The sequence below is a fragment of the Piliocolobus tephrosceles genome, chromosome 3 (assembly GCF_002776525.5).
Source record: "Piliocolobus tephrosceles isolate RC106 chromosome 3, ASM277652v3, whole genome shotgun sequence".
Lineage (NCBI taxonomy): Eukaryota > Metazoa > Chordata > Mammalia > Primates > Cercopithecidae > Piliocolobus > Piliocolobus tephrosceles.
This window is the reverse complement of record NC_045436.1, coordinates 89,867,364-89,880,756: the sequence shown is the minus strand read 5'-3', so window position 1 is coordinate 89,880,756 and position 13,393 is coordinate 89,867,364. Positions and strand designations below refer to the sequence as shown.

Sequence of the window (13,393 nt, the reverse complement as noted above, 5' to 3'; positions counted from 1 at the left end):
ACATTTTCCTTGCAATCAAAGACTACCTTTCTCATCCTGATATTTCTCATGGTTTCTAGTACTGTGACCTTGCTCTTAATAGGGGCCAATTAAATATTTAACACATTGAATTGCTATCCTGGATGGCCCAAACCAACTCTTTTGAGTTTCTGTTATAATTTCAATCAATTATCACCTTGAGAGAGAGAGCTTTTCCAAAGCAAAGAAAAAGATGTATGCTTGACAAATAAACTCAACTACTCTTAATAATAAGGATAACACTTTTTTTTACATAGCACTTTTTATATGCCAGACAAGGTTCAAACTATTATAACTACATATATATATGGGGTGAGAAGAGAGAGTGAGAGCAAGCTGGGGAAGAGAGAACAGAGGAGCAAGCCCACCGCTTCCATGGAGTCTGAGGACTCTGTGCCAACCACACAGGCAGGGCGAGCACACCCCATTGCGTGCTTGCTACTGGAAGGAGATGAGTTAGTAACAATGTGAGAAACCAGAGCCTAACAAGTTTAAACATCCAAGAAGAGATACCTTCCTTTCTCTTCAAAGGAAATTAAATATGAAGTCTGCTTGTCTAAATTATCTATGGGCCTGCTTAATTAGAGCAGTGACATTTTCCTGACTGACAGCCAAATATGTGCTTAAAAGAGTGTTTACAGATGTCTGTGGATTCCACAAAACTAATCCTATAAAGGTCTGATTTAAATCAACCAGATTCAAAAGATTGATAGTTATGACTGATATTTCATCTTTAACCTTAACAAGTGGGAAAAAAGCAGTATCATTTGAGTTTCTTATCAGTTTCTTATGTTTTCAGAAAGAGGGAAAGAAAATACTTAAAGAGAAGTTTTAAAGCGCTGTAAAACTTCAATCACTTCCCCGTGCCTCAGATGGCTTCAGGCAGGTTTTCACTTGTACGTGATGTGATGCTACTGACATCTGGAAAGGTACGAGACATCCAGGACGCGAACTCCCAATCCAACGTGCCACACCCAGACCGTGCCAGAGGACGGGGATTACGAAAGAGGGTTGAATCATTCTTTACTTGTATCTCAATGTCAGTGGCTTGACTCTCCCACCTATTGAACTTACCAAGAAATGCGAGAGGAGCCCTTTGACAAGCCACACCTCCTTTTCTTTATGCACACAGCAGTGACTTCCAACAAACTGTCATCACCTCTGCAGTTCACCACATTTCTCTTGCCAAATTCACTGACAAATAAATGCTGTCCATCTCCCCACATGATGGCTCAAGGTGGGAAGTATTGATGAGACACTGGTGTCACTCAAACCCCAGAAAGAATTAGAAAGGCAGAGGAGTAAGCAGCCTCCAAAGGGGCTTGAAGCTGACCGGAGCAGTCATAACACAAGGGCACAAACTTGACTGTTCACCAAGAATGGAAATATGTCAGTTTGAGCAGTCGCACAACTCTTTAAATCTTGACATGTGTGTCACCCCAATTATATCCTGTCTTCTCTCTGCTCACTGCACCCACACTGTTTCCTGATTTCTGAGGCCTGCCTCTGCCCTCCTCCCTCGGCACATGCATCCTCTTACCAAGACAGTGAATCCCATCTCCTCGGTAGCCTTCTGAGCACTGGCAGACATAGCCACCTTCGGTGTTGATGCACTTGGAGGAGGCAGGGGGGCACACTGGGACACCCATCTCACATTCATCTATATCTGTGGGCAAAATTAGAAACTAGTGCAATATTTAGGCAATCCTGATATAAATAGGACTAGTTGGAAAGAATAGGACTAGTTGGAAAGAATAAGCATAATCGTATATTCAATTCTTATTCAGTCCTTTACAGGTGCTGTTTGCCAACATCATGCACACCCTGCATCTTGGACATAAAGTTCACAAGTTACTGCTGAATCAGTCTTTACAGAGTTCCCACCTATCCGATTAGGCAAATATGTAAACAAATCACTTTCTGCCAGAGTTTCAGACCATAAGGACTGAGATCTTTCCAGCAGTCATTAAATTTTAATTTTGAGGCTATTAATATGAAAGAGGAACCTATCCATTAATCTGTTCATTTGATTAAAACTTATGACCTAAGCTGCCGGGGCAAAAACAACAGTTGTGCTTTCATTGGAATTGGTGAAGTCATAAACTTGACTTGAACTCAAATTCATGCTTCTGAAGCTAATTATAAATTCTTCCCCTTAATGTCAACTGCATATATTGCATAATCATAAAATTGTACTATAAACTCAATGTCATATGTTTACATTTGTATAATATGTTTATAGGTCTCATTTTCTAGGCATGTCATCAATTTATTTTTTTTTAGCTAACATCAAATAACTTTCTCAAATCTGCTGATTACATAAATCCTCCTGGAGCTTTTGAGTCAGAAAGAGCAGAAATAATGTTTCTGGTTCACTATTGTCCAAATATGTATATTTGCCCTTTGCTCTTACCAGAACATAGTTTTCCATCCCCAGCAAATCCTTTCAAACACTGACACGTGGCATCCTCTCCCTCTGAAACACACCAAGCATATGTGCTGCATCCCACAGGAGCACAGTCATATTGATCTGCAAATAGCAAGAATCCCGTGCAGTTATTTCCAGACAGAGAAGAAAATGGACTTTAATGTTCTGGTTCTGTAGAACAGTCCACCATTTCCTTTCCAAAGTTCTGGGACAGGTTAATCTCCAAATAGAAACACTTAGTTGACCTATAAACTATATCTACTTTAAAAGATCCAGAGCTGGCTGGGTGCAGCGGTTCATGCTTGTAATCCCAGCACTTTGGGAGGCCAAGGGTGGATTGCTCGAGCCCAGGAGTTTGAGACCAGTCTGGGCAATATGGCGAAACCCTGTCTCTACTAAAAACATAGTGGTGTGTGCCTATAGTCCCAGCTACTTGGAGGCTGAGGTAGGAGGATCAGGAGATTGAAGCTGCAGTGAGCCAAGATGGCGCCACTTCTCTCCAGCCTGGGTGACAAAGTGAGACACCGTCAAAAACAACAACAACAACAACAACACCAATGAGATGCATAGTCCCATAGCCATGTTTCTGTTTATGTGCTCTCAAAGAACTTTAGTCTTAAAGCACTATCTGATGTTCAAGGAACTGTATATGAACTTATTTATAATTTTTAAAAGCATTTGCAAATGTAAATTATAAAATTGCTAGAAGCAAATAGACTCAACTTTGAAAGGTCTGTTGCTCATTTTAAAACTTCCCAACCATTTGGACAACAAAAGGAGTCAATCTATTCTTATTCCCCAAAGACACACAGACTAATAATTAGCAAGTAGATCTATGCACCAACATGGCAAAGAAATTCAATCATGAAAAGATTTACTGCCAATTTACTAATGTCATATATAATAGAATATGTATGTCACAATGTGTGTTTATTATCAAGATTTATGTAGTGACTTGCACACCTCAAGGCACTTTTACAAAGTCATGAACCATACAAGTTAAGTGCAGTAAATAGATCATTTCATTTCATACTCCATTGAAATGCAAGTGCCCCGGGGGACAGAGTTACCTGTTGAGCTATGAACATAAGCAAGTTTTTTTTTTCTTTGCTTTACTTATGTATGTAATCATTCTCCAAATGCCACCCCACCCTACCTTTTTGGAGTCAGGGGAATCTGACATACCACAGTAGGATATAAATTATCATCTGTCTATTCATTGGTAAGCTTGCTCATCTGAGTACAGAAGAGATTTTTTAAAAAGCCCTCCAAACTTGCTGATAAATTAAAGAAAGTCAAATGATCTAAGTAGGATTCAGGTGGCATGTGAATGCAGGCATTGGGTAATTGCATTTGATTTGCTTAGCTACTTGAGCGAGATTTCTCTTGTGGGAACAGATGCCTTTCATGCTTGCTTGGTCATCTCCTGTCACTCATGACTCTTAGAGACGGAAAAATTCAGACCAAATCAATTATCCATTTAATTCAGCATCTATTTGGAAGACTAGCTCCCAAATCACAAGGCTGCTCAGAGTGTAAAGTGGACAGTATCTGATTACTACCCAAGACATTTTAAATCACTTGCAGAATTATCTTAAATTAGAATATGATTCAGGATTTATTTGGTAACATGCAAACCCAAGGCAGCTGTGCGTAATGAAAAGCAATAGTTATGCAGTTGTTGGAGAGATGGGCTACGGCCAAAGTTGTTGTTGTTGTTGCCACAAAGGCGCTCTGGAAGAAATAAATATCTGTGCTCACATTCCTTCTCTCTAGAACAGCAGTGACAATTTCTGCCAGGTCTATTTTTCATGATGGTTCTAAGGACTAGAATAAAAAGTGACCTTAAAAAAAAAACCCTTTGATCAAGATATTTGATCAAATATTTGATCAAACGCTCTTTGATACATATTTAAATAAGGATGACAAAGAAAGATACTGTGACAATTTAAATAAGAATTAACCTTTATCACACTAGAAGAGACTCCAGGTCCTGTTAATAAAACTAATATAATTCGGCCGGGCGCGGTGGCTCACGCCTATAATCCCAGCACTTTGGGAGGCCGAGGCTGGCGGACCACGAGGTCAGGAGATCGAGACCATCCGGCAGATCACAAGGTCAGGAGATCGAGACCATCCGGCAGATCACGAGGTCAGGAGATTGAGAATATCCTGGCTAACACGGTGAAACCCCGTCTCTACTAAAAATACAAAAAATTAGCAGGGCGCAGTGGCGGGCGCCTGTAGTCCCAGCTACTCAGGAGGCTGAGGCAGGAGAATGGCATGAACCTGGGAGGTGGAGCTTGCAGTGAGCCGAGATCACAGCACTGCACTGCAGCCTGGGCAACAGAGCGAGACTCCCGTCTTTAAAAAAAAAAAAAAAAAACCTAATATAATTCATTCAAAAGTACCTACTATATATTGGGCCTTCCTGAGAGCCAAAAATATGGTGGTGAAGAATAGGGCTCTGCTATTGACAAGGGCTCTGCCGTGTGCTGTTTTGCATAATTATTGAAGTACAAGTGTAATGAGTATGACCAAGGGGCAGAACCGAGGTTCCAAGAGAGCTGCAATAGGCAGCCGCCGCCCAGTCAGGAACTAGGAAAGGCTTTGTGAGCCAGCGGGCGGAAGGACACACAGGACTTTGAAGGGCTAAGAAGCACACCATGGGATGAGAAAACAACTAGCGCACGTGTCCGTGTCTGTTAGAAACAAGGCCAGGGTGAGGGAAGCAGGCCACAGAAAGTCAAGGGTAAAAGGGCTGGTGAGCGCTTGTTGAGTCTGGGGAGGTGTCTAAAGGTTGTTTCATACAGGGCCCAACAAACCACGTGAAGAATTTTAGATTATACTCTAAAATCCTAATGTGGAGTTTTCACATTGTCTTTTAGCCATAGACACTTTGTTGATGTGAAATCTCACTCTGAAACAGAAATTAGACCCCCGAGCCTGACTTAGGTGTAAGGCTTCACAAGCTAGTACAACACAGAACACAATCCAGGTACGGAAAGATGAGGGATTTTTCACCAGGACAATCAGTCCCCTCTATTCTGCACTAGGCTCCAGGTATTAAGCCAAATTCACAAATCCTTGATCACTTAATCACTCCCCCATTCCCACCCATCTGTCATTTAGTCTTTCAGTCCCGTAACCATTAGTCTTTCAAAATATGCTCCATGAACCTTTAGGGATTCCTGGTGACTTTGCAAAGGTTCTCTATATCCCTAACATTAGTTTAAAGTATTTTATTCTATCATGCTGGTTGTCTCCACAACAAACCGTGGCCTTGAGGATGGGATGATATTTAGCACATCTTGGTATCCCCAGCACTTAGCACAGTGTAAGCCAAATAAGTTGCTGAACACACAGTATTCCTAATGTTAACAAAGTTTTCCAGAACGTCTTATTTTCACATGAATTAATTATTTGGTCATAATTTTCGAAAATCTTTGGTCAAGTCACTAACTTAATAGATCTTAGTCTCTCAGCTTTCACATCTGTGAACTGATTTGTAATGAGGAAATTAGAGATTACAGTTGACCCTTGAACAATACGGGTTCGAACTGCACAGGTCCACTTATATCTGGATTTTTTTCAACTGAACACAGATCAGTATTATTGGTGAGATGTGAAACCTGCCTACATGGATGCCTGATGTTTTGAATACCTGGGTTCCATGGTGACTGTGACTTGCATATGTGCAGATTTTGATATACTCGGGGATCCTGGAATCAATCCCCTATGGACACAGAGGGATGACGAAATATATAATCTAACATTCTCTGCAAATGTTATTGTTATTATTAAAATTATGAACCTCCTTATTTATATCTTATTAAAAATATCACACTGATAAGGTGAGATAAGAAGTACCCAGAGCCATGTACATCAACAAAGTAGTTTGCAGACCACAAAAGTTGGGTAAAGCATCTCCTTAAATGTCCTAATGTGGAGTTTTGAAATCTTTTTTTTTTTTTTTTTTTTTGCCACATACATCTTGTTAAAATAAAGTGTTACTTAGTAACACAAACAAATAAAATGTTTCAAAGTCAAATTGCACTGCTTGAAGGGCAGTGACCTAAAGTGAAAGGATGGGGTTTTCAGAAGCTCTATGGCTGAGCTGAACCCAGCTGGAAAACCACTGACCTCCTGAGTGAATATGGAACAAGAAAGACTTAGGTTCCCTAAAGTTGTTACATACTGAACACATGATTTGGCATTTTAGTGACAAATGTGCAACACAGAAGAAAAGGATTCCAACATTCGCTGTTTGTGGACTTCCTGTAGCAATTGAAGTGCTCAACCTATATTGGCTTATCAATTACTATCAACTTTTCAAGCTAATGGGAAAACAGCAAGGTGGACCAAATACCAAAAATATCAGAGGTGGATGGAAATACATTTAAATACGTTGTCCCATGTTTTACTTTTGTTTCCAAGTTACTTTGTTTCTTCACAGAACAAAGACTCTCATCCAAAGGCTCTCAAGGTGTCCTGTTTATGTGCACACTAATATGCAGCCATCTTTCTCAGGCACATCATTCAGAAGACACAGACTTAGGGAGTCCAAGGTTTGCTTCATTAGCCTTGTGTAGAACTTAGCCAATATTAAGTTAGAAAGGTAATTCAAAATTTCTCATTGGTAGAATGAAAACTGTTGGAACCAAAGCTATATTGGAGAACTGGTTATTCATACCTGACACCATGATTTCAGCCACTAGCATGTGTTGAGATTCTGTAATGTTATCTTCTGACACTCTAGTCTTCGATAAGGTGTCCAATGGTGTTACCTGGTTCTTTAGATCAACTTCACCACCTATTGAAGGTCAATAGATGCAATTAAATTTAGCTTTTCTGTTTCAAAAGAAGGTTTGATTTCATTTATGTTCATGACTATTCATTGGTTGTGAGTTCAGACTCATTCTTACAGTAAGAGGATTCAGAAACACTGTCAGGGTCTTGGTAACTTAGTAAACCTCACCCTGCTATCCCACACCCTGTCATTTTCACTGAGCACTTAATGATTTAGGGGATAAGGAACCAGTAGGGAAGAAAGATAGGACTCTTTGAGGTACTGGCAAAAAACAAGAGTAAAATACCAAAATCCTTAGACCCTTAATCAGCTCATAATCACAGCCCACCATTATTAAGGACAAAATAGATGATCTCCCCAACTTGTCTTCCATACACATTTTCTCCTTTATGCTGCTTTCATGCTTATTTTAGCCTGATTTTACCTACATCTTATAACATGAAAGGACATAAAAACATCATGATTTAATACAGGCATAAGATTCATGCACTCCCCACTCTCAGAATGGAAGAAATGGATTCTGTAAGACAGCAGTTTTCTAAACTGTGATCCACAGAACCCTAGGATCATCCTTCAGAGCATCCCTAAAGTCATAATTCTTTTCATAATAATACTATAAAGTTAATTGCCTTTTTCCACCATGTTCACATTTGTACTGATATGGCAAAAAGAATGTGGGTAACAGCTGGTGTCTTAGTATGAAAAAAGGAAATGACAGCAAAATCTACCAGTAGCTGAGCTCTTCACTGCCCACACACTCATATTTTTAAAAAGAGAAAGAAAGAAAGAAAGAAAGAAAGAAAGAAAGAAAGAAAGAAAGAAAGAAAGAAAGAAAGAAAGAAAGAAAGGAAGGAAGGAAGGGAAGAGAAGAGAAGAGAAGAGAAGAGAAGAGAAGAGAAGAGAAGAGAAGAGAAGAGAAGAGAAGAGAAAGAAAAGAAAAGAAAAGAAAAGAAAAGAAAAGAAAAGAAAAGAAAAGAAAAAAGGCTGGGCATGGTAGTTCATGCCTGTAATCCCAGCACTTTGGGAGGCCAAGGCGGGTGGATCACATGAGGCCAAGAGTTTGAGACCAGCCTGGCCAACATGGTGAAACCCTGTCTCATGGCCGGGCGCGGTGGCTCAACCCTGTAATCCCAGCACTTTGGGAGGCCGAGACAGGCGGATCACGAGGTCAGGAGATCCAGACCATCCTGGCTAACGCAGTGAAACTCCGTCTCTACTAAAAAATACAAAAAAAACTAGCTGGGCGAGGTGGCCGGCACCTGTAGTCCCAGCTACTCGGGAGGCTGAGGCAGGAGAATGGCGTAAACCCGGGAAGCGGAGCTTGTAGTGAGCTGAGATCCGGCCACTGCACTCTAGCCTGGGCGACAGAGCGAGACTCCGTCTCAAAAAAAAGAAACCCTGTCTCTACTAAAAATACAAAAATTAGCTGGGCATGATGGCACATGCCTGTAATCCCGGCTACTCGGGAGGCTGAGGCAGGAGAATCTCTTGAACCCTAGAGGCAGAGGTTGCAGTGAGCTGAAATCATGCCACTGTACTCCAGCCTAGGTGACAGAGCAAGACCCTGTCTCAAAAAATAAAAATAAAAAAGAATTGGCTGGGCAGGGTAGCTTACACCTGTAATCCCAGCACTTTGGGAGGCCGAGGTGGGAAGACCACTTGAGGCCAGAAGTTCAAGACCAGCCTGGGCAACAGAGCATGACCTTGTCTCTACAAAAAATAAAAATAAAAATAAATTAATAATTTAAATAAATAATTAATAATTTAATAATTTAAATAAATTAAATAAAAATAAAAACAAATTAGCCAGGCATGGTTGTGCATGCCTATGGTCCCAGCTACTAGGAAGCTAAGGTGGGGTCCCAGCTACTTGAGCCCGGATGGGGCCAAGGCTGCAGTGAGCCATGATCATGCCACTGTACTCCAGCCTTGGCAACAGAGGGAGACCCTGTCTCAAAAAATAAAAATAAAATCCAGTTTCACAAGAAGATTGTTGTGAATCAATAAGAATTACTAATTTTTAAAATGCTTGACCATTGACTACACAGCTTTTTAACACTCTATGTAATAAAATAAGAAATACATATAAACTATTTCAATGCATACTAAAGCTATGATGGTTAACTAGAGGAAAAACATAAGTAATTTTTGAACTGTGAGCTGAAACTAGCCTCTTTTTTTCATTGCATGTTATTTTACTTGAAAAAAAATGGCTTAATAGCACAGAATACTGTGCTTTTAAGACTTGGGTATATAGCAAACATTCACTTTTCCTCAAAAATGAATGAAATGAGCCTGTCACCTCAAGGAACACAGCTGGCAATAATTGTTGCCAATGTCAGATACCAAATTGCAACTAAGCTTTAGGAAGCTACTGTCTGTCCAGTTTAAGCATAGTATCAAAAGAATAATATCCAAAAAAGGCACCTAAAAGGTCTATTATAATAGCCCTCTTCCAACTCTATTCTGCGTGAGGCCAGACTTTGTTCACAGACTTCAAGCAAGACAACACATGATAACAGATTTAACATAGATGTAGATATGAGAATCCAGCTGTCCTCTACTAAGACAGACATTCAAGATATCAATGTAAAAGAATGTCGCTCTTCTCACTACATATTTTTTGCTTTGAAAAATATACTTACTTCAGTTATTTTTATAAAATGTATATTAATAGATAATAAATTTATTGTAACATCAATAGATATTTCTCAAATCATGTTGTAAATTTTCATATCATAAATATTGATAGATATACATAAAAACTGTTTGAGGTTCTCAATAATTTGTAAGAGTGTAAAGGGGTCCTGAAACCAAGAGGTTTGAAAACTGTTGATCTAAGGCAACAATTAATAGAAAGTTCTGAAAATCCAAAGTATCCAGTTCTGGTCCATGGCTAGATTCGTTTATTTTTCGTCAGTCTGTCACTTTACTCACATTTACACCATTCCTACTGGATTAAATATAAATTTTTAAAAAACTTAATAAAATGTAAATGATCTTTGGTATATTTCTGGTGGAAAGATATCAAGGGGTGAATCCACAGATGCCCAGATTGTTTGGGTGCACATTCAAGGGAGACAAACCAGTACTACTGGTTATACCTTACACTTGGTTTACTCTTCCTCTTCCTCAAAGTCATATCTAGTTTGTAAAAAAGTACATCTTCTCAGGCTGGATTTCCCACATTTGTTTGACACCCTAAAGTTCTTTTTTATAAAGGACTTTGATTTTCTTATTAAGACTTGTCATGTGATAAGAGACCATATACTACTACCTCTAAAATTGAGGACATAAAACTTCTAAACAAAATATCTCTGAACATTTTTGTGAGGTGATAACATTTTGACATTTATTTCCAAACCTGGGACTCACTCCACTATAAATGGGGAGGTGGAGGGCCTGGAGCTTAAGACTTTTACCATTAGAGGTCAATTAAATTTTGCCTGTAATAAGGAACTCAAAACTCAGCAGAAGAGAACAAATAAACAAATTCTTAGCATTCCTAAAAACAGGAGAGCTTTTAACATCCAAAATATTCAAAATCAGCAAAAGCATAGGGATCGATGTACAGCTGTATTTCTGAGCCAAGGTTAGGTAATTTGCTACACAGTTTATTATATTACCTGCCAACAGCTGATGACCATCCAGAGCCAGACACGTTTTCCCATCTGAGGCTTTCATAAAACCTTCACGACACAAACACCAAGCAGTTCCAAGCCTCTCTTTGCAAATATGTTCACAGCCTCCGTTTTGATATAAGCAGGGATCTGCTCCTAGTAGAGAAAAGAGGCAAATTCGCAGGTGGGTTTGAAGATGAAAAGGATGCCATTAATGCAAGTCTACAGCTTGCTTTTAGGGAGCTACAGCTTTTAGGGAGAGAAACGCAGTATATCCAAATAGAGGGTGTATCTAAACAGAGGGTATATCAACAGCTATTTCAGAAGAGTTCCCCCAAGGAGCCAAGGATTCTGAGATAAGCCCAGAACCTTATTAGTACTGAGTAGAGCCAGTACTTTTGTTCAAGAAGCTCTTTAGTCAAATGTGATTCTTATTTCCTAAACTCATCATCTCATCAAACCGATGAAGAGCAATTCAGAAAGAAGAGCTACTATAAAATGTGAAATGCTTTCTCCATTTGCTCACTCCTCAGGGGTACAGAAAGGTCCAAGTTTCGACAGAAGCTTCCACTGCCGTTGTCTAAATTGCCTGCCTTAACCCAAGGCTCTTCGAAATGTAGCAGGTAAGTAAAAGTTGTTCAAGAAAGGAAATGAAATTGGAGGGATAAAGCCCCAATTACCAAACTACCAGATTGTCTTAAACAAACCTAAGTCTTAGAAAATCTTGACACCTACACAGTTAGTGAAAATTACAAAATCCCCTCCACCCCCACCCCAACTGCGTGATATCAAACAATTAAAATAGTTGCGGAAACTATTTTAGGAAAGACTGTATAACATCTCCAGTATGTACCTGGTTTTGCCAATGGATGAACCACAACCAGTGAGGAGGGCTTCAGCATGCTGCCTTGGAGACGTACTCTATCTTTGCCAGTCCTCTTGTTTACTCTTATTACTGATGGCATAGCCCAATCTGAGAACCACACATAATCCTCAAATACGGCTATAGCAAATGGGTGACCTGGAAACAATTCAAATGTGTTAAATACACCTTCTTTGTCTTTGCAATGACTATTTACGAAAGGACCAGACTTGAAATTTACACAACATTCCTACACTAAATCAACTATTTAGCTACTCAGCAAGTTATAAGCAAGCCACTGACTTACACACCTGCCTCAAGGAGAGCCCACATGAGGAGGGAGCGTCACCTTAGAATGGGAGCATAGTGGCATGAGGTCCCAGCAACGCCCACTATCACCCAACATTTGCAGAGTGGGAGAATGTGGGCTGATTGTCTTCCTAGCACCATGAAGGAGGCAAAGGTGGAATTTTCCTTGTTTAGTACATCTGTCACTATATATAGACTAAACTCGAGTAACATGTCTTACCACTCTTTGCCTTAGGTTCCTACTCTTTTGAGCAGCAGTGATAAGCCATAGATCAAATTCACAGGTTGTTGTAAGGATTTTTCAAAATTTGAGGTAATTGTATGAAAGTCTCCCCACATTCCCATCTTCACCAACACATTTTCCTCCATTAGTCCCCCACCTTCTTTCCTCTCTCTCCTTATTTAATATTGACCTGTGTCCCTGATGTCACCCTTCCTGCTTTCTCTAGGGCCTGGATCCATCAACAACCACCCCTTTCTCTAACATCTTCCCTCTCTTCATTCCACTAGCTTCATTCCCTGTCTACTAATATCCTGTCTCCCATCTTCATTTCCTCATCCCTGTGACCCCTCTAGCTCCTCTTTGTCTCTTTCCTTCCCTTTTTAGCCAAGTTTTTGAAAGAGTCATTTACTATCTGCTGCCTCCATTTTCATGCCTCCTACTGACCGTAAGTGGGCATCCTTCTGAACCTACCTCCACCAAACCTACCTCTCTGTGCCACTGGAACTGCTCTGAGAAGGCATGCAAGTATTAAATATGCAAGGGAATGTTTTAACGCACTATCCCAGGTGGTTAGAGACTAAAGATAAGGAGGCTCAAGTTGATGGTTTAATCAAGGCTGCTCACATTCCCACAGGCCACTCTTTTTGTAAACGAGCAATGGATTTGACAGATGCGAATGAATGTCTTCCCCTACTGGTGGCAAATTCAAGTAACTTGTGGTTACAAAGCGCCTCCACTTATCACTGTTGATCAGGGTCATTAAGATTCATTTTAGTCTCTGGCCCTTTGTCCCAAATTAAAGCCTTAAGTATAGTTCTTTTTTATCAAGGTGAAAAAGCATAACAGAAAATTAACATCTCAACCATTTCTAAGTTCAGTATTGTTAAGTGCATTCACACATTGCTGTACAACCAATCTCCAGGATTTTTTCATCTAGCGAAACTGAAACTCTGTGTCCATTAAACAACTTCTCATTTCCTCTCCCACATCCCCTGGAAACCACCATTCTCTTTTCTTTTCCTATGAATTTAGCCACTCCAGATACCTCAAATAATTGGAATTGTACAGTACATGTCTTTTTGTGACTAGCTTATTTCACTTGGCATAATGCCCTCAGGAATTA

The 13,393-nt window shown here is 39.9% G+C and overlaps 1 protein-coding gene across 1 annotated transcript in view; it reads right to left on the bottom strand.

The window, feature by feature from the left end:
* EGF (epidermal growth factor) overlaps nucleotides 1–13,393 on the bottom strand; it is a 105,801-nt gene that overhangs the window by 26,098 nt on the left and 66,310 nt on the right. The window contains exons 14-18 of the mRNA XM_023220062.2: nucleotides 11,730–11,897; nucleotides 10,883–11,032; nucleotides 7,140–7,259; nucleotides 2,432–2,548; nucleotides 1,559–1,684 (exon numbers count right to left, since the gene is read on the bottom strand). Of these exons, the coding sequence (XP_023075830.2) occupies nucleotides 1,559–1,684; nucleotides 2,432–2,548; nucleotides 7,140–7,259; nucleotides 10,883–11,032; nucleotides 11,730–11,897 (681 nt within the window). The remainder of the gene's footprint in view (nucleotides 1–1,558; nucleotides 1,685–2,431; nucleotides 2,549–7,139; nucleotides 7,260–10,882; nucleotides 11,033–11,729; nucleotides 11,898–13,393) is intronic.